The sequence below is a fragment of the Lathamus discolor genome, chromosome 11 (genome assembly GCF_037157495.1).
Source record: "Lathamus discolor isolate bLatDis1 chromosome 11, bLatDis1.hap1, whole genome shotgun sequence".
Lineage (NCBI taxonomy): Eukaryota > Metazoa > Chordata > Aves > Psittaciformes > Psittacidae > Lathamus > Lathamus discolor.
In genome coordinates this window covers 10,368,515-10,389,108 of record NC_088894.1, presented here as the reverse complement: position 1 = coordinate 10,389,108, position 20,594 = coordinate 10,368,515, and the positions used below count along the sequence as shown (strand labels likewise).

General features: G+C 42.3%; 2 protein-coding genes across 2 annotated transcripts; one reads left to right on the top strand and one right to left on the bottom strand.

Moving 5' to 3' along the window:
* The first annotated feature begins 44 nt into the window (after window positions 1-44).
* Window positions 45-5,099, top strand: CTSZ (cathepsin Z). Its single transcript, XM_065691132.1, has 6 exons — window positions 45-232; window positions 661-824; window positions 2,393-2,572; window positions 3,192-3,342; window positions 3,603-3,765; window positions 4,196-5,099. The coding sequence occupies exons 1-6, from the start codon at window positions 90-92 to the stop codon at window positions 4,307-4,309; spliced, it is 915 nt and encodes a 304-aa protein (XP_065547204.1). The 5' UTR covers window positions 45-89; the 3' UTR covers window positions 4,310-5,099.
* A 1,029-nt stretch (window positions 5,100-6,128) lies between these two features.
* On the bottom strand, window positions 6,129-16,216 carry NELFCD (negative elongation factor complex member C/D). Its single transcript, XM_065691131.1, has 15 exons — window positions 16,136-16,216; window positions 15,571-15,686; window positions 15,280-15,389; window positions 14,150-14,259; window positions 13,721-13,828; window positions 13,048-13,200; window positions 12,075-12,205; window positions 10,868-11,033; window positions 10,072-10,206; window positions 9,402-9,541; window positions 8,587-8,701; window positions 8,166-8,261; window positions 7,828-7,968; window positions 7,393-7,522; window positions 6,129-7,003 (listed from the first exon to the last, which is right to left on the bottom strand). The coding sequence occupies exons 1-15, from the start codon at window positions 16,199-16,201 to the stop codon at window positions 6,969-6,971; spliced, it is 1,752 nt and encodes a 583-aa protein (XP_065547203.1). The 5' UTR covers window positions 16,202-16,216; the 3' UTR covers window positions 6,129-6,968.
* Between the last annotated feature and the right edge of the window lie 4,378 nt (window positions 16,217-20,594).

Below are 20,594 nucleotides of genomic sequence, written 5' to 3'. Positions count from 1 at the left end.
CCCGCCCAGCCCCGCCCACCGGGACCGCCCCCGCGCCCTTAAATCCCGGCTCCGCGCGGCCCCGCGCAGGAGCGGCGGCCGGACCCGGGATGGGCTCGCTGTGCCGCTGCCCCGCGGCCCTCCTCCTCGTGCTGCTCTGCGGCTGCCTCTGCCCCCGTGCCCACGCCGGGCTCTACTTCAGGGAAGGGCAGCGCTGCTACAGGCCGGCCCCGCGCAGGGCGCCTGGGCTGAGGTGAGGTTCGGCCCCGCCGCCCCGTCCCGCAGGGGCTGCGGACACCCCCAGCTCCCTGCGAGCGAGCGGCGCCGCGGTTTGGAGCCGGGGAAGGCGCTGAGCGGCCGCAGCGCCCGCCTGCTCGGCGGCTTTGCGAGCCCGGCGCCGCCCGGTCGGGGCTCGGGGTTGAGCTCTGCCCGGTCGCCATCGCCCGAGGGGGCTCGGGGGGGTTCCACCGGCTGCCGTGGGCCCGCGGGGCTTCGGGAGGGGGGGGGCCCAGGGGGAAGGGGGCTCGGCGGGGCGCAGGGGTGGTCACGGGACCGGTCATGCTGCCCGCTGTCACGTGACAGCGCCGGCCACCGGCGGCCCCGTTACGAAACTCCCCCGCATGTGCCCATTGGAACCGCGGTCACGGGAGCCCCGCGCCCCCTCTCCTCTCCCCGCCGCAGGACCTACCCCCGGCCGCACGAGTACCTGGACACCTCCGCGCTCCCCGAGAGCTGGGACTGGAGGAACGTCAACGGCGTCAACTATGCCAGCACCACGCGGAACCAGCACATCCCGCAGTACTGCGGGTCCTGCTGGGCACATGGCAGCACCAGCGCTCTAGCAGGTAGGCGGCGAAGCCACGGCTGAGACCTGTGGGTACACCGCAGCGGTGGGAGTTCCCAAGCAGAAGGTCGGGAGGTTTGGTTTGGAGAGAGGAAAAAGGTTAAAACTCTGCACAAGGAATGCGCTTGTGGCTCCTGCCATGCTGCTGTTCAGGGTGAGGAGCAAGAAGTGGGTTTTCTGTCCGTCACCCAGTGATGGGAGCAGCAGATGCAAAACCACGTATCACATCTGCTTCCCTTTTTTGGTTCCTATACCCAGAGCAGCAAGGGGCTACTCCAGCCATGCCTGGGTATGCGGAAACAAATGAAGCTGCCTCTCCTGGGAAGGGCCCACAGGGCATTTGCTTCATGAGCTCCATCATTCAGATGAACTGCCTCCTGCAGTGTGCAGGAACATCTGTTTCAGCAGGTTCTATCCGCCCTTTCTTGGGGAAAGGGAAGTAGGGGTTTGTTTCAGTTAAATATTTTCTCTAGAGCGAACACCTAAGGATTTGCATGCAACAGTTGTGCTGCAGAAATACTGTCTGCACAGGGCAGGTTGTAAAAGGATTAATTGTGAAGGAGAAATAGAAGGAATTGTGCAGAACTGGAAAGACAACATAGGTGTAAGGAAACAGCAGGAATCATGAAGTATCTGTTCTTAAACACTACAAGAATAGACACGCATGAAATCTTGGAAGTACCAGGACAGAAAAAATACAGCACCTTAATTACATAACCTAATTGTATAGGTAGGCATGCCAATATGTGCGTTTTTCTAAGTATAAAAGGTTGATTGAAAAGAAAAAAACAAACCAGAGTATTTTTTTCCTTAACTGCTGTGAACAGTTAAAGCATTCATTCCTATTCTTGTTGCTGGAAGACTAGGCTACCATAACACCTCCCAGTCCTGTCAAATAAAGTTGAATGTTGTTAGTACTAATAGGACTAAAAGTACTACAGTGCCATCAGTTAAGACTGCTAATGCACTGTGAGAAGCAGTTTATAAATACTCATGGGGAAGTTTCTCTGGCAAGTAAGCTAGCTGTTTCTGATAAAATAAGACAGCCAAGTGGCACTGCTTGTCTGGGATGGCAGGGTTGATGTAACAGTGGATGTCTAGTTATGAAAGTTCTCTTTGCCTTAAGTTTTTAAAGGCCTGTCTTTCAGATCCAGAAACCTGGGCTGCACGGGCTCAGGTCTGCCTACATGAGTTCATGTACAAAAGGCTAGTGAGATGGTGTGCTTGTCAAAGCCAGGAAATGGATCTGGAAGGTTTCAGAAGCTGTGACTTGTATTTAAAGAGGTCTAGGGCACTTCAGGGCTTTAAACAGATCTAGCTCATCTGCATATTTTCTGCTGAGCTTTAATGGAAAATACTTCACATGGAAACCCCCAGTAACAGCTCAGCCTGCTGGTGTGAGCTGGGTCATGCTGTGTGCCTCCCTGTTGACAGCAGAGGCTTTTCCAACCACAAGTACTGCTGCCTGCATAGAGTTACAGTTCAGTGAAGGAGACAGTTTTAACACCAGTTCCAATGTGCAGCCACTCACATATTTTGCTAACAAAATAAAATTTCTTATCCTTACAGACCGAATCAACATAAAGAGAAAAGGAGCATGGCCTTCTGCCTATCTCTCTGTTCAGAATGTGATTGACTGTGCTGATGCAGGATCCTGTGAAGGTGGAGACCACTCAGGTGTTTGGAAGTATGCCCATGACCATGGCATTCCAGATGAGACCTGCAACAACTACCAAGCTAAGGATCAAAGTATGATGCCTATTTGCTTTGCTGTAAGGCTTCATCCCAGGCTTAGCGGAGTTTAACATTAAAAAAACCCCTATAGTTTCTTGGGTTTTCAGCATACTGGTTCCTGCCTTTTGGTGTAGTACTTGCTGTTTGACTGACAGAACAGGTTTTCCTTACAGGCCTGTGTGTCTCTTAGCCAGACAGCATAGCATTAAATCATGCCCTGACAAGTTAGCACAGCTAAACTGTTTTAACCTAATCTCTCAAATCAGTGATATACAATCTGTAATGTATTGCAATATTTACAAGTGTCACCTCAAGCTAAACAAAGGAAAAAGTGTAACCTGTCTGGTCATATGCGACTGGAATAGTTTCTGTATCTATAGAGGTGCACATCTGAAACATTTCCTCCCCAAAGCACTTAAGCCTAAGAAGTAAAGCAATTGTAACTAGTAATTGTAGAGACTTTAAATGTGATTTCCAAAAAGATATTCTTTTCACCGGAATATGTAGTAGTAATAACTCTTATTAATATCTGCCTCAAATAAGTTCAAAAAGAAAAAGCTTAGTGTCGTATCACAATTAATTCACTTGAAGAAAAGCATTCTCTTGCAGTGATGATCTTGCTTTTGTTTTGTAGAGTGTAAGAAATTTAATCAGTGTGGCACTTGTGTCACTTTTGGAGAGTGCCATGTCATAAAGAACTATACTCTCTGGAAAGTTGCTGACTACGGGTCTGTCAATGGAAGAGAAAAGATGAAGGCAGAAATCTATACTAATGGACCAATCAGGTAAAATACATCTTGAATGGTAAAAATATTTATCTACTAGCAATACTGTGATTGAAAAACTTGAAACTCAATCCAATGACTGAAGTGTACTTCTCCACTCTGGCTTATGTTAGCAGCTCTGCATTAACATGCAGGGCTTCAGCTTGTTTGCAGATAAATTGAGCCCTGAAGTGAAAATGTAAGAAAACCAATTGGTTTTAGCCAGGCCCCTGTCCTGATCACCTTATATAAAAAATTTGCTTCCTCTTGTTTCATTACAGCTGTGGCATAATGGCTACTGAGAAGCTGGATGCTTACAGCGGAGGTCTTTATACAGAGTACAACCCCTCAGCTGTGGTGAATCACATTGTATCTGTGGCTGGCTGGGGTGTAGAAAATGGAACAGAATACTGGATTGTTCGTAACTCCTGGGGTGAACCCTGGGTAAGGAAACACGGGAACAAACATGCTTACAAATTACTTTAGGGGAAAGGTGGGGTTGCAAACAGGAAGCTGCAAAGCTAGCCTGTGGATAGGAAAAGCAGAAGTTTCTTTGAACTAATATGAAGCGTAACTAATCTGAAGACAAGGCTATTCAGAAAAGCTACTTGAGTTATGTCAACTTAATCCCAAATGCTACCTTCTTTCATGGGCATGCAGCTCTTGTTACTGGCAACTCCAAGTTACTGTTAGTTGTAGGCAAAAATTAAGTTCTGGAATAGATGGGGAGGAGGGGACGGTGTAAATTCACCTAAGCAGATTGCCCCTGTGAACCTAGTGTTATACGTAATTTCTAGATTGACTTATAAATCATTCATATCTTGAAGACAGAACAGACATTGTGACATTAACAATGTGAATTAATTCTTTACAGGGTGAAAGAGGGTGGCTGAGAATTGTGACAAGCGCATATAAAGGTGGAAGAGGAGCAGAATACAATCTTGCTATTGAAGAGGACTGTGCATATGGAGATGCTGTACTTCCTTGATTCTGTAGTGTACATCTTTCTGTTTAGAAACTACTTTGGAAGCTTCCCAGCACAACCTTTTTCTGTTTAAGGGATAGTAGTCTAAAATTCCTTCACAATTCAAGACCATTGTGCAGTTCTGCAAAATTAGCCCAGACAGCAACACAAAATGTCTTCAAAGTAAAATACATACAGAGCTGCCTTCAGGTATTTCCAACTTAAAAGCATTTTAGCCATGAGAAAGTGGTCTGTGTTGAGGCACAGTATTGAAATCATACTGCCTTTAGTACAAAAACTGTAACTACTTTTTTTAATTGCAGATTATGTAGGCATACTGGGAAGGAAAAAGTATACTCAATATTTGGGTCTAGAGCTTATATTAAATTTTCTGACAGTACTGAGCAAATATCTCACAAATGATGCTGCTCACAAGGCTAAGTCTGGCCATGACGTGTTAAAAATCTAAATCCCCTATTGTTTCCTTGGCCTCGTGGTGAAACAGTGGTGTTGGAAGTCTCATGTAATGAAGTTACTTTTATGCAACCAGAATGATTTATCAGGAATTACTCTGATCAAAAAACAATTACTTGTGTCCTTGCTAGCATTCTTTGCTTTAATATGTGATTGGCTGTGACCTTTTTCTCCTAAAGAGGCAAAGTTTAAATTGCCACAGCCCAGAACTCCCTTAATTTGAAGGTTTCCAATTCTCTTCCTTAACACTTAGCCAGTTACCAAGTGGCAAATCAGTGTAATACCAAATGTTACTAAGTGGCATTGATTGCATTTAATAAATGGACTTTTTCTTACATGACTATAGCTGTATTGTAAGACCTTACTAATGCATAGATTTGGTTGTACCTAAGAAGTAGGCTCATGTGGTAGCTTACTGAGGATGGTACTGCTTTTACTGGACCTTTTCTTGTGAAAGGGTTGGTTGACAGCACAGTCTATACAGCAACTATAACGAGTCAGACAATTCAGCTGAATGTCCAGTGTGCATAAATGTAGTGGAATGCAAGATAAAAGTTTCAGGAAAGCATCCAATTTCAACAAGATGGAAAAGATAGATACATTTGGATGTAGAATACCACTTCTAAATATCAATTTTCAATGCCTACCATAAATGAGAACAACCTGTGAATTATGTCTCACTCCAACTTGTAAGTTAAAGCTTTGTAGTGGTACAGAGGGGGAAAAAAATGTCTTCCCCAAAACTGTATCTATCTGCTGCATCCCAACTGGTAGTTTCTGTAACTTATCTTTCTTCCACATACAAACCAAAGAAGTCTGCTGCTAATGAGAAAATAAGTTTGGTAGAGTCATGAAGATCCATAAAAGAGTAAGACTGCTACTATCTAGGATGGAATTGAGGTGATTGTGCTATTCTGATCGTTTAGGTTTCAAACAGCACAGCTTTTAGTACTGTGACAATGAGCATGGTTTAGACCAGATGCTTTAGGCCATATTCCTGTAGGCAGATGTTTCTGGTTGGAAAACTGGAAGATGCACTCCTTTTTTGTAAGAAAGGAGAAGTGAGCTAATCTATAGAACTGGCTGCTGTCTCAGGAAGTATCATGGTAGCTTAAGTGTTCCCGTGCATGAATCACAACACAGAACAAGGTGATTTCCTCCTTACATTTATGTGCAGCTGGACTTAAAGTCTCCATGTCTTTTTAGAAAGCAGGTTCTTCAGAAAACAGATGTGCTTGAAAAAAAGCTCAATGGGCTTGTCTACACCCCTCACTTTTAAACAAATGAACAGTATTTACCTGTAGAAAGAAAATCCAGCCCAATGAACAGAAAAGGTGCCCTTAATAAAACTTTGAAAGAAAGCTCTGGAAAAGAAAAAAAACCTTTATTTAAAGGTAAATTATAATCTTGCATGTATCCCTGCACTGTCTGGCATCTACCAGGACAGATTAGAGATAGATAAGTACAAAAAGCAAGCTACAAGAAGCAGTTACGACATTTCTGCACACAATTCACATTGCTGGACAGCAGTAGAATGGTAATGAAACTTACCAGTAACATCGAAGCATCTATTTAACAAAACAATAGATTCTGAAAGGTAACGTACTCACATATACGGTTCATCTGTTTGTTAATACAAAACTAACCTGGACTGTTATAAACCCATAGCAGGAAATATGTAGGATTTTTTTAGAACTCTTAAGTAATGCAAAGGTGAGAAAGAGCTAATCACACTAATTCCTTCTATACAACTTACAACATCAAAGCCTAGAGATCAAGATCCAGTCTTCAGGGAACTATCATCTGCAAAGCGTTTTCCCGTCCTTCAGGTTTTGTATATTACACAAAGAATCAGTGACAAATTCTCCAAGCAACCAAAATATCATTCTTTGAAATACATGTTTTTCTCCTGCTATTCCCTTCAGAATATTCAGATTTCTGCTGATTTGTGTAATAAAAGAAAAACCTTCAGTATTATTCCATTTTCCAAAGTACATTAACAGACCTCTGATATGAAGCTCAAGGTCACCATGCAAGTCAATCAATCAAATGCCCTTCAGCCCTTTCTCCCTTGGTTTGGGTTTGTGGGGGTTTTCTGTTTGTTTTGAGGGGTTTTTTTGCTGCTTTGCTGCGCAGTTACAGAGCCTTTCTGGTGGAGAGCATGGTAAAAAGTGATCGTGTGCTCTGTGTTCTTCATGTTTTCCACTGCTTAGTTTATCATAATAAAGTTAGATTTGCAATGAGCTTAAAAGAGAAAAAGAAAAGAAAAAGCATTCAGTACACTAGTTTTGAGTTATTTGTTTGCATGCAGACTTCTTAATTATGTAAATAATTAGGATTTTAGGGCCTGGACAGATGTTTTTGTTTTAGGATTGGAAGGTATCATATGTCAGACTACTTCCATTAGTCCAGTCCTAGTTCTCAAAAAGCAGTATTTGTCTCAAAGGTCCTCACTACTACCCAGAGATTCTTGATTAAAGGAAAATTGCTAAACACAGGCCCCTAAACGGGAAGTTATCTGTGAAAATATCTGGCAGGCATTCCTATTTTTAGCAATCCTCCTCCTAAGCATTATTTGCAAGTTATAACAAGCACAAAAGGAAGCAAGCATGCAAGGAATAAATATTACTTACCTATAAATTCAGTCACAGGGTCATGTTCACCTTCTGTTTTAATAGTGCCTGCAATACTTTCATTCTCCAAGATTGGAAGAAAAAGCTGTACAAAGTCTGAGGTATATGGAGGAGCAATCACATCAAGTACCTGAAGCAGCAGACAAAAATGGATTATTCTTACAATTAGAAGGGTAGCAAGTGCAATATTTAATTCACAATACTAGCCTTAGAAGCATACAAGTAGCTGCACATAAAATTTCTTGTTCCCCATACATGTAATTATGTATTCTTGTGGTACTCTATCCACTACCTTTCAAAAGTCAGCAGTCAGCAGGCCTCAGTCACATCCCAGTGAATACTCATATTACATGCATCACTCAGAATCTAATCTTGTATCTTGCTGATACTTAAGTTTATTTATATATGTTAGTTAAATGCATTTTTGCTACTGACCTCTGTAACAAAGTATCTGATGAGAGAGATATCTGTATCTAGCTTCTCCAGGCATTTGCGGATATAACTGACAACAGGTAGGACATATCCTCTGCTGAGTAAGTGCACCATTCTATCCAAGAGAGTCTTCTTCAGTTCCAGCTGATGGTATGGGGAGGGAAGAACCAACAGATTAGAACTTCCTCTCAAAAGCATGCATTTTTTATTGCTCATTCTTACTGATTCCCTATCTCCTTTGTTACGTTTAAACCATGACCACATTCCTAAATTACACTCTTAAAACTGCTGTGACAGCAAAAGCTATTCTATTGAATAAGCATAACTAATATGACAATCACCTGCTCCATTACATCAAGCTGCGAATGCTCTGTTTCAAAGAGCTTGACAAGAAGTTGTAGAACTTGGGGATGAAGTAGCTGATGGCATGTACTGATCTGAAAACAAGACAGGAGAGTTAAATCCTCTGAACTTCCATTTTAAAACCAATGCAGCAGTCTTTATTAGAAAGGTTTTCACTGATGTTCAGTGCAGACGTAAACCCTTTTAGAAATGTACTCTGTCATTTCTTTCTTTGATGCCCAAGTTTTCCTGTCATAAATAATGCTCAGCTGACGAAAGCAAGTAATTGACTCTGAACAGACATTAATCTCTATGTTTAATGACTTACTGCAAATGTTACGCAGTGAACTGGACATACTTCCCAGTTACAAAAGTCAAAACTGTTCTTACTCTCCAACAAGGTTTTATATACACTTTTACCTCATCCAATAATGCCAGATGAACTGGAGTGTGATCAGTCTGCAGCTGGAAGTATCGTGGTTCTGAAACTGTCCAATCCACCCACTTTAATACACCCATTGCCACGACTGGGAACCTGCAAAGAAAAGAGATCGCTTTAGCACAAAGCAAAACAAACAACGCAACTACAGAAAGACCCCATACCAAAAAAACCTCCCTGTAAATAAAAAATTATAGAATCATCTTTCAGTATATTCTAATGGTTGCTACAATTATAGTTTAACTTACAGGAGAACTCAGAAAGTTTTGCTTGAAAAGTTGCCAGCACATCAAGTAGTTTTCCCACAAAGAAAGGGGGGGAGGGGGAAATTATATAGCCTGGAGCAAAATTCTTGCTACAAAGTCACTCCCTGCTAAGCACAAAATGCAAAACATAGGCAACAAAATTTATGTACACTCCCAGTTTGTTCCAGTTTATTCAGTAGCTATTTCATACTTTCAAAAGGAGAAAAAGAACACCCCAAAGACATCTATTGCTAGGAAAGCTTTACTGGGAAGACAATCTGTCATCTTTTTCCAGTGGCAGAGAAAAGCATGTTCTGTGACACAAGGATGACAAGTTGTCAGTGAAAGCCAGAACTTGTGTCCTCATGAGACTCATTAACAGTTGGATGCACAATTTTGAAAGCTGCTTTCAGACCACATCTTCACATATTCTGCAATGAGGATGTTCTCAGAGTAGCCCACAAAGGCATTTCCCTTCAGCAGTACCCTAACCTCACCTAAGAACACTTTCCTTCCAACAACTAAAGCTTGGGACCAGTATTTCTGCTCACCTGATACACTGATAGAGAGTGCTCAGTTCTGCAACCAACTCTGACGCTCCTTTGTTCTCATTGCAACACAGATTGTGAACAGTTTCAATGGCTTTTGAAGTTGACTTGAGTTCATCCTTGTTTATACTGACTCTCTTATTCTGAAAAATTACAAAGTTTGAATGCAAGAGTTGTGAATATCACAGATAACTCTGGTTATTTAAGGAAAGGAACTGCGATTAGCCTGAGATTACATCATGTTTCTCAAAATTTAGATTCAAATCCAAGTTTCAGAAGAACTAGTTATCAGTGAGCTGAAGCACAAGGATGGTTGCTTTATTTAATTCCCTATGGACTACCTTATCCACTTCACAGAATTGAATTCCACTTCCTCTAAAAAAGCACATACAGTCCAGTAATACAAAACTGCTACTGATTGATAAACTTTGGGGGGAGGTGAGGGAAAAGAACACAAATACTCAGTACACTCAGACTTTCATAGTACTATCTGGTCATCAGGATCTACATTTTATAGTCATTTCAGTTGAAGCCAGAAACACTTCCTATTAAAATAAGTAAATCAAGCATAATACATTATCTTTAATTGAGCAACTTCACAACCATACACGTTCTTCAGCACAGTCAGGCCACTGCAAGTAGAAATAGTATTATTCACAGAACTGAATATTACCTTCTTCCACATCTCTACTACGCTAGCTGCATATGCCAGTATGTGAATATATTTATGTTTGTGATCCTGGTTGATCTTGGCACCTGGCTTAAACAATGATTGCATGAAGAGATCCAGAAAGGCAGGTACTCGAATCTATGAAGGAAATGAATGGCTTATTAGAGCCTGAGAATTACAAGAGGTGACTAAAAATACAGGTTTTGCATCTGATATACCTTGCACAGAAAGAGATATAACGCATTCCTCCCCGAGAGTAACTCGGAGAGTTTTATGAAGAGACCCAAACTTTTGACAGAAAGGAGGGGGGGAAATGGGAAAAAAAGTTAAAAAGCAGGGTAGGAACAGAAAGAAAAACCAGAGTTACAAACTATAAAGTTTGCTACCAGAACCCACATCAGAAGGAGCCAGTGAGAAGTGTGAAATGTCCATTTAAGTCTGCTTATAACAGATTGCAAACAGGGTGGGTTTTTTCATTATTTTTTATTAGTAGTAGCTAATTTATTCCTTGCCATCTTTATCTCCTAATTGAAAAGCTCTTTAATTAATCTATGAAAGAAGACAAATTGGAATGATTAAAAAAAAAAAAAAAAGCCAAACCCCAAGCTATAAAGAAGCTAATGCAAAACAGAATACAAGCAGTAGTTTCACATTTAGACATCAAAGTTATAGAGGGATAAGCCTAAGTACTAATTTCTATCTTGTGTTGCTACAACACTTAGCACAAACAAACCTCATCTTTCTGACTGCTACTGTACTAGAAGAATAGTTCAGAGGTTGTAAGAAGATAGCTACTGACCAGTTCCACTGGAGGTGGGTCCATGCTTGTAAACATTTTGAACAGGACAGTGATGTCTGCTGGATTCAGAGCTCCTTTGGACAACATAGCACCAAGAGCCTGACATGCTCGAGGATAGGAGGCTGCAGTACCCAATGCTAAAGTGATCTGACTGGCATCATGGCCTCTAGATGAAGAGCAAACATACACACCAATTTAATTTCATAATTCAGACATTTTCATTCTAGCCGCACTGAGTCAACAGGGCACATCTTATGGAATGTGACGACTTAAGGCAGAACCCCTTATCCTGGCTAATCACAGAATAAAGATACATATTTTTTAATAGACAGAAACTTCAATTCTTCGCTCTTCTGATTTCAGGTCTCCCAGTATAGGACACTGAACTGTTCTGTTGTTTCACAAATTAAAGCTTGGTACAGGAGATGTTACACTGCAGCTAAGAATTCTCCTTTTGCTGGTAAAAGGTGTCCTGGGTTCAGCCATTTCATAGGAGTTTCATTTCTCCTTCTCAGTAGCTGGTGTAGTGCTGCATTTTAGCTACAGTCTCACAGCAATGCTGATAACAACAGCTAAAACATTGGTGTGTTAAGTAATGCTTACCCTGATCAAGGACTTTCCAGTCTCTCATATGCTCTGCCAGGGGCACAAGAAGCTAGGACGGAGCAGAGGCAGCACACCTGACCCAAACTGCCAAAGGGGTATTCCATACCACAGCACATCATGCCCAGTTTATAAACTGAGGGGACTTACCTGGAAGGCCCAGATCACTGCTGGGGTCGGGCTGGGTATCAGTCAGTGGGTGGTGAGAAATTGTATTGTGCTTTACTTGTGTTTATGTTGTTTGGGTTTCTTTTCCCCTTCCCTTTATAGTTTTGTATTCTCTCCCCTTGTTATTTCTCTTTTGTATTCTCTCCCCTTGTTATTTCTCTTATCATTATTGGTGGTAGTAGTAGTGGTTTTGTATTATACCTTAGTTACTGAACTGTTCTTATGTCAGCCAGTGGGATTTACATTCTTTTGATTCTCCTCCCCATCCTTACAGGAGTTGGGGGTGGAAAGCTGGAGGGGTGAGCGAGCAGCTGCACGGTTATGAGTTACCGGCTGGGCTTAAGCCACAACAAAAGGTAATCAAGAATGAGCAAAACACAACAATTTACAAATCCTGGTGACTTACATTTCACTTATATATATAACTCCCACTTACTTCTCATGAGCATACCGCTGAACCTCCTGAGCAATCCGCCGGACAGCTGATCCTCCTTGCTCTTCTTGAGCCAATATGGACATCATAGATTGAGCAAAAAGGTAAGTGTGCTCTCCATGACACACCATCTTCTGTTAAAGCACACATCAAAAACTTATCACACAACAGGGAACACGCAAGTATGCTGCTGGACTTACACTGCTAAAGATTTCAATGAAAACTACTAATCTAAAGAAAATAAAATAAAATAAATAAAAAAACCCAAACCAAAACCAAAAAACCAAACACAACAAAAAAACACCCCAAAGCAACCAAAACCCACCTACACAAAAAACTAACCAACCCCAAAACCCAATAGCCAAGAAATATGTACAGAACAGCACAGTATCACTATGCACTGACGCCATGCAAGAAGAAATGGCTAAATTAAGAACTTTGTTTCTTAAATACCAAGATTGAGGGGAATTTCTCCCCTAGTTACACTGAGTACTTCCTCTGCAGCATTTAAAAAGTACAAAGCTATCCAAAAGTCGTTATGCAATTTCACTACACAGAACATATGCTGGACTGATTCACATGGCAACTTTCACAGTGACGTGCATCATAAAAGAATTATTTTTATTTGCCAGAGGACTGCCTAGACTGATCTTTAGAGCTTGTGTTCAATGTGGAAGACAATAGCTCTATCTTCACCTTTTACAAACCATTTAATAAATATGAGAAATGTCACATAAGCTACCCAAGTAATTCTTGGTCACAAAATGATCAAAAAGCATAGATTTCTTTGGGTTTTTTTAAAACTCAGATATAATTTCCCTTCGTAAGATTTTTGAAGGCTTGATGTTAAGATTCTCTACAATCCCACAATGATCTGTATATCCTAACCAGAAAAGACTATCTTCTTCCCACATAAAAAGTGGACAAAGACCCCCAAAACCAACCCCCACCCCCAGCCAAGTCCCAAGTCACTTACAGCAAACTCAGGGAGGTTTTTTTCTAGGTTTTCTTCTCCTCCATCTAAAATTGTTGCCAGAGATGTACGTAGGACTCTGGAAAACACTTCTAGTTGCTGACATGCTGTTGAAACACTGGTTATTTCCCCTTGATATCCAGCATCAGATATAAGCTATAAAACCAAAAACATCACAGAAAACTTGTATTATTCGCATTTATATTTCAGATATCCTAACAAGTCTAGAAGAACACACAGAATGGTAAAATTCGCCTCGGCATACACTTAGTGGAATTCATGTTTGTCTTTCACACTACAGAAAAGGAGATCAATAAAGATGTAGCAAAAAATGTGAAACACAATGACATAAAAATATATTTGAGAGCACAGCAAGATAGAACACTCTTAGCCTGTCACAGGAACACACCAAGCTGACTGAACTGTCATACTGCACCAGAATTCCAGAATTCTCTTATACAGATCACAGGGAAAAGACAAAAACTGGGGAACTACACTTACTACTTGCAGCCTGTAACACAATTCCTCCTATCAATGTGTACTTGCATTATTCTGACATTTGACTTAGTATTAGCAGGAACACATAAAACATACAGGTAGGATCAGAGACGATATCTGATGCCAGAACAATCAGCCATTTATGGATATTCTCATTTTTCAGACTTGAGTATAGTACCTTCACAGTAAAATTAAGCATTAAACAGTCAGGATGGGCTTCTGCCAACTTGTAGAAGAGATCTCTCCATGTAGTATGTGCTATCATTTGCTCAAGCCAGGCTGGAGTCTGAAAGATTAGAGCAATAAACAGATCTGTAAGAATTTCTAGTTGTCAAGGTCATTAAAAGCAAACCTTTTACCTTTCAGGAGTCCTGCAAATTGTTGGACAGAACTTTATTACACAGGAGGACGCCTCTGAAGTTTCCACATTCTCTAGGCCTCTAAAGACTCCAGTGAGACACAGCTGGGTTTCTGAAACCAGTTGTTTCTTAATCAAACAGCTTTGAAGATATGATTTCCCTTCCCCCACCATCCGCTACTCCATCAGACGAAGGCAAATGTGTAGGATTCACTCATGTAGAGATAGCAACATGGATTCCATACACACCTCTCCTTCCTCTGTAAAGATGGAATCTGCTTTCCGAGGGTCAAAATGCTTAATAAGTAAGCTCTTTAAATGGTTTTCTACAGTCTCCTGAACTTGCAGTGGCTCAACACCTGTACAGAAGGAAGAAAAAACCTTAGCAGATGCAATCCAATGGAACATGGCAGAAACACCTTAAGTATTTCACTGAGAACAGAAACTACTCAGAAATTTCTCAACACGGAAAGGAGAGCGGTCAGTTCTACTGTCAAGCCACACTGATACAGACAGATTCAGGTCCTTGATCTTTTTTCCTAAATACAGACTGTTTAGGATCACAGGCAGGTCATACTAGTCCTTTTCTCTTGCTCTCTTCCTCAGTCACGCAAACAGCTATGTCAGTCATTTCACGAGATTGTTACTGGGCGACACCAAAATGCACATATCTTAAACACAAAAGGCATTACAAGGATGGTGCACAATCCACCTTATACAGACTAAAGTCCACCCTTTTAGTATGTCTGCTACCAGTACCTTTGATAGTATACAATAAAAGAATACACAAAGTTGCAGTAAGTAGTTCTACAATTCCAAGATCAGGGCATAATAATTCTGCTAATTTGTAAATGAAAGGTTATACTAACTAAGGGAGAAGCATAACTGAAGATAATGCTAAACTTTCAAGAGGCTGCTGAAGAATTCAAAAGCAGACTGGTAATACAGAATTCTTAAGAAAATACAGGCATCTGTAAGACAGCTTTCCATCTAACCATTCATCTACTGAAAGCTATAGTAACTAGCAATTGGGAAGTTGTTCAGTTTTTTACATTGTACTCTTAGAAACAATGAAATATTGATAAGACTATTTACATAACAGTACCCTTGACTATAAAAACAAAAGACAGTTTATGCAGCTGCTTCAACTATGTTATTCTTTATCATAAAGCTTGTGAGCATTTCAAAGTGTTCCTCAATAGATTATTTATTCTCTGTGCAGAATAAACATACCATAATTAATTTAGTCATACACACATACAGGATGTCAACTTCACAATAATCCAGTTCTTGAGTATGATCAAGTTTGCCACCAATTCAAATATTTCTGACAGAATAAAGACCCAAATTATAGCGTATCAATCACTTATCAATCGTACCTGTCTGAATGAGCCACTCTGCCAGCAAATTTACAGTCTGTGCCACTGCAGTGTAGTTTTCCGATAGGAGCTGGATAACGTTCTCTGGAGAACCTCCTGCTTGGAAATACCTGATGAAAGGATTACAAAAGAACTAGTTGCGTGTCATATTAAAAGTCAAACCCAGCTGACCTCTAAATAAAGGAAAAACAATAGCATCATTTATGAGCTTTCAAACTTCCATGCAAAGTGACCACACCACACCTGTAACACACATAACGTGCATTTTAACACATATAACGTTACGCTCACCTCTTTAACGTGTTAAATATAGACGGCTCCATTATATAGTCAGGGGTTGAAAATTTCTTCAGGCATTCTTGCTGGACTTCGGCATCATCTTCCCCCTCCCCATCCTCATCGTCTTGCTGTTTGCAAGCACAGGCAAGTCAGGCACCTCTCTTGCCCTGTTTCCTCTATAATCCCATCTTTAGACTACTTTTGCCCACAGAAACTCACACACCTCGGCTCACCCTAGGAAACGACCCCTCCACACAAAACCACTTTTTAGCAGAGAAGGCACAAAACCAACCAGCTGTTTTCCTCCTTTATAACGCCCTCAAGCCCCAGGCCCCGACACAGAGGAGACTTCCCCACCAGCCTCTGCACTCAGGGCATCGCCTCAGGTCTGATCCCCACACGCGGCGCCCCGCACCCGCAGAGCGAGAAGGCCCGGGAGCTCCTCCGGAACCCGATCGACGCCCCCGAGAGCCTCCGCTCTCCAGCGCGGCCCCGGAGGGGAGCGCTCCCACTCACAGGCCGCTCCGGGCTCGACACCGAGCTGCCGGCCGCCGCAGAGACGCCCGCAAGCGCTCACCGTCCCCCCGTCCGCCTCGCTCCCCCACTCCGCCGCGCTGCCTTCGAAGTAATCAGCGTCTTCCATGGCTCCTCCCGCCCCGCCCCGAGCCGCGAAAGCCGCAGCGACGGCCGGAAACAGGCCGCGACCGCCCCGCCGGGAGGAGCGCCGCGGAATGGCGGGCGCCGGCAGGGCGGAGCCGCCGCTACCGCAGGGCCGGGCGGGGCGAGCCGAGCCGAGCCGAGCCGAGCCGAGCCGAGCCGAGCCGAGCCGAGCCGGGCGGGGCCGAAGAGTCGGGTGCGGAGCGGCCGGCGGCTGCACGGGGAGGGTCGTGCCGCAGAGCGTGGCCCGGCGCGGCCGGTACCTCACGCCTCAGCGCTGCGGGCGGAGCTGCCGCTGGTTGCTGAATGACGGCTGAGGCGCGCCGTGAAGGGCAGCGGGGAAACACGGGGTGTGAAAGCCGGCCCGGCGGCGGTTCTGGCGGCAGCCGAGTAACGTTGTTTTCCTTGCGCTTCCTGGAGAGGATATTGAGCAGCAGCAGCACGTTGATAGTGGTGATCAAATGTTATGGTGGAGCTGAAAAAAACCCTATCAAACAGGGGAAAAAAAAGAATAGGAAAGGTAACTTTGGTAGAATGGAAGTGGAAGATTATTAGGGTTTGATTCTAGTGGTAAAGTTTTATGACCAAGCACCGGTGTAATTCTGTGTACCCGAAACTTGCTGGAGAATAGCGTCAAATAACACTACTGCCTTTTCTCATTGCAAACAATTTTTTCTGGGGGGGAGACGGGACATTACTGTCAGCCTAAGACAAAATCCTGAAGGCTTTGATGTGAAAAACACATCTTAATAAACCAACTGTACTCCCTGTAAGTAACACTACTGGCGTTAGTTACCCGTTTCATTTCTGGGCAGAAGTGTGCTGTGTGAGCCCATCTCTCCGTTCCTGAGGCTCTTAGGAGGTCTGTAACCATACAGGGCAGACTATTTCTGTTCCCCTATGCATGCAGGTAGATCCCCAAAGCAGTGGCTGTGCTAACCTCAAGACCTTAGTGCAGACCATCCTGGGGGTGCTGAGGGGCCCCAGAGGGGATGGCTTCAGCTCTGGTGCTGACTGAAGGCAACAGGCCAAGAGGGTACCCAGCAACACAAGGACCTAAGAAGTTACAGATGGATGAAGAAGGGATAAGTCTAAAATGAAAACTGATCATACAATCTGACCCCGGGCAAGGAGACAGGCGTTACCGAAATGGAGACCATGTGAGAGAAACAGAGTCCCTTTGTCTCTCTTCAGATCGACTCCTGTTCCCCAACTGTATGAATGTAACTGTAAGAAAGCGGAGGGTGAGGGATGTTCTGGGATTTGGAGGACAGCCAACCGCATTGCTGATTAATCATTTAAAAAGTCCTTTATTCTCATTCAGTTTCTAACTGAAAAGTAGTACAAAGAAATTACATCTTCTTCCATGCAGTCCATGAAATTGCATGGTAGAAAAAGCCAAAAAGCCCTGTTCAGAAATAAGTTGTCTTAGGTGGGGTCACTGTCTTAGTTAAAGGGCTTACTGTATTTAAGATTTCAGCATAGAAAGTACAGACCACCACCTGAACTGCAGCAGAGCGCAAGTTGTGCTGTTGTGTGCTGCCCTGCAGTGGTGAAGCAACCCTTTGTGAAACATTTCTTCAGCATTTTTGTGAGCCCAGGGTAATGTTCTTTTTGCTCTGTCAACAGAAAGGAAAAGTTTCAAAACAGAAGGCAAGATTGAAACAGGCACAACAGACACATTCTCTCCCTGTGCTAGATGATTGCTCAATTGCCTGCAGTCCGGAAGACAGGTAACATTTCAGTGCTTATGGAAGCACTGGCCATTTTTTAAGAGGAAAGAACTGGGGGGGAGTGACAGGCTGAGGCTGGAGACCAATGGAAATATCCTTGACAAAAAGGTTTTGGCAGTTTCCATCTCCTAGACGTGAGAAAACAGTAGCGTCCTCGGAACAGACACTGAGATTAAGCAGTCAGATTATTTTCCTAAGAAAATTTTTGAATTAAAAAAAGTCAGAATATATTTTAAAAATATTTTAAAATATTAAAAGGTATTTTCCCAAGGAAATACAGGACCTCAATGTCATGTGTCCCAAACCAAGAAAGAAAAAATACTTTCTGAGATGAGTAAGGAACATCTATAAACCACCAGTGCTTCATCAGCTCTAGTAATTTCTTCATACTACTTCAGTGTTTGAATCTTAAAACTGTTCTTTTGTCTTTACATGTATGTATCTCTTATTTTGATTGCAGTAACAGATTTTGGGGGGGGGGGGGGGTTTATATATATAAGGAAAGCATTTACTTTCACCTTTCCTTGAGGAGAAAACTAGGGACCTATAACAGAGCCAGACATTTGGTGAATAACCCTTTGCAGAAAAATTGTAATATCCAAGCTCTCCCCACTTCAGGTCAATAAACAAAAGGCAATGTCAGATCAAACCCAACAGTTTCAAGGTATCATTTAAACTGTGATGAAACACTAAATGTACCAGAAACTGATTTTGCAAACTAAACTTCTAAAACTTTGAATGGATGCAATGTTGGTGTCTTCTTGGGTTTATCTGTCTTCTCCAATATGGATTTTTTTTTTTTTTTTTTTACAAAGTTTCAGTAAAATCTTTGTAAATAAAAGCACTTAAATTTGCCTGAATGTCTCTGAAATATCTCATTACCCAGCAAATGACTGCAACAAATTCTCCCTACATGCATATTTGACTACACTGTGTGTATAAAATATTCTTGAGTCACAATTCTCATTGAAGGAGACTTTTGATGAGCATATTAAAGATAAATTAAAACTTAAACAGGGGTTAAAACTTAAACAGGGGAAGTTTAGATTGGATATGAGGAAGAAGTTCTTTACTGTAAGGGTGGTGAGGCACTGGAATGGGTTGCCCAGGGAGGTTGTGAGTGCTCCATCCCTGGCGGTGTTCAAGGCCAGGCTGGACAGAGCCTTGGGTGAGATGGTTCAGTGTGAGGTGTCCCTGCCCATGGCAGGGGGTTGGAACTGGATGATCTTAAGGTCTTTTCCAATCCTAACTATTCTATGATGCAATAAAATTTTGAGGCCAATAAATATACCATGAAGGCCAGACCAAGTCTCTGCCGCATGCTTTGGAGGAGCAGTAAAGGCATCCTGGAAAGTAGATGTGTGAAGAAGAGCCAAATCTACAGAAATGTGGAACAGAAATTAAGGTTGGTTTCATAAAGGAGTAAAGAATAAGCCAAGTATCAAATGCTCAAGATTCAATTCCACCCAACTACCAAAATTTCTCGCTTCACTTTTGAGAACTTTTCTTAACAACTCTGCTTCAAGTTTTCCTGCCTAAATAAGGGCTCAGTATAATACAGCTGTTGACCCAACTTCACGTGGTTCCTTCCAGGAATTAAAGAAGAATTCCAAACAGAAGAGCCGACTTCAACAAAACTGTTTGCCTTTTATTCCATACCTTTTTTTTTTAGTAATACCCACCCTGATATTTTCTATATGCTATCTCTGCTCCTCTTTCTCTCCAAATTCTTTTAGCATCAATTTGTATTTTGTAATTATTAGCCCTTTACAAATCAGCCAATACATTCAACTAGAGAGAAGGTTGCTAACTTTTGAGTAGGAAATTACAGGAGCATCAAGTTAGGCTAATGAGTTTTGGCTGAAAAATTCTTCCTTCTCAAGCAGAACCTCAAGAGTAAACATTTTTGTTTGAGATCCACAGCTACTGGTAACAGTTATTCCAGACAATGAACACCATGATACTTTCCCAGGTAACCGAGAAGCATTCTGAGACAAAACAAGGTGGGTTTTAGGCTGCCAACATGTCATTCTAGGCTCCTTCAAACACCAGCTTCGAAGTTGGAATTGTATTTATATACTGTGGGTTGCTTGACCGCACAGCCTCATAATGCTACAAGTACTTTTCAAGATGAACAAGTGGAAACTTTTCTTGCTTCAAAGCAAGTTCCCATTGATTTGCATATTGATCATTGAACTTAGGCTTCACTGAAGTGTCTCCCAGTTTTATAATGTACGTAGTAAGTGCATTTTTTATGGTTCCTTAGTTGGAGATATCCTGGACTTTTAGATAAATATTTCATCCTTGAAAATTTATGTAAGGATCCCGAACTGGGTCACTTACCTGGGGAATGAAGAATTTCCCCTGTAAATATATTTCTCAGTGTCCAAGGTGATGGATTTAGGACTTTTGCTTACCTAGCTTTCCCTAATTCCTTTGAACTTTCAGTGAGGTTGTCTGGTAAAGTTCTTTCACAGCTGCTCTGTTCTCTCTTATCAACCATATACGTTTTCAGCGTAGGTGGACTGGGGGATGAGGACATGACAAAGCCGTAGCAGGCTTTGGGCCATAATGTTGGAAAGAGCAAGTGCTTGTAAGCTCCCTGGTTTTAAAACACAAATAAGGTAAAACAAGTTCTGTTGCTTG

Excerpts from the sequence above, each read along its gene's own strand:
- NELFCD (XM_065691131.1), bottom strand. The coding sequence starts at position 16,201 with ATGGAAGACGCTGATTACTTCGAAGGCAGCGCGGCGGAGTGGGGGAGC. Across the intron at positions 12,206-13,047 it reads AAAACCTCCCTGAGTTTGCT|AAGATGGTGTGTCATGGAGA; the intron begins GTAAGTGACTTG and ends GTGCTTTAACAG. Across the intron at positions 11,034-12,074 it reads CAGCGGTATGCTCATGAGAA|AGGCCATGATGCCAGTCAGA; the intron begins GTAAGTGGGAGT and ends CTCTTCATCTAG.
- CTSZ (XM_065691132.1), top strand. The coding sequence starts at position 90 with ATGGGCTCGCTGTGCCGCTGCCCCGCGGCCCTCCTCCTCGTGCTGCTC. Across the intron at positions 2,573-3,191 it reads CTACCAAGCTAAGGATCAAA|AGTGTAAGAAATTTAATCAG; the intron begins GTATGATGCCTA and ends TTTGTTTTGTAG. Across the intron at positions 3,766-4,195 it reads ACTCCTGGGGTGAACCCTGG|GGTGAAAGAGGGTGGCTGAG; the intron begins GTAAGGAAACAC and ends AATTCTTTACAG.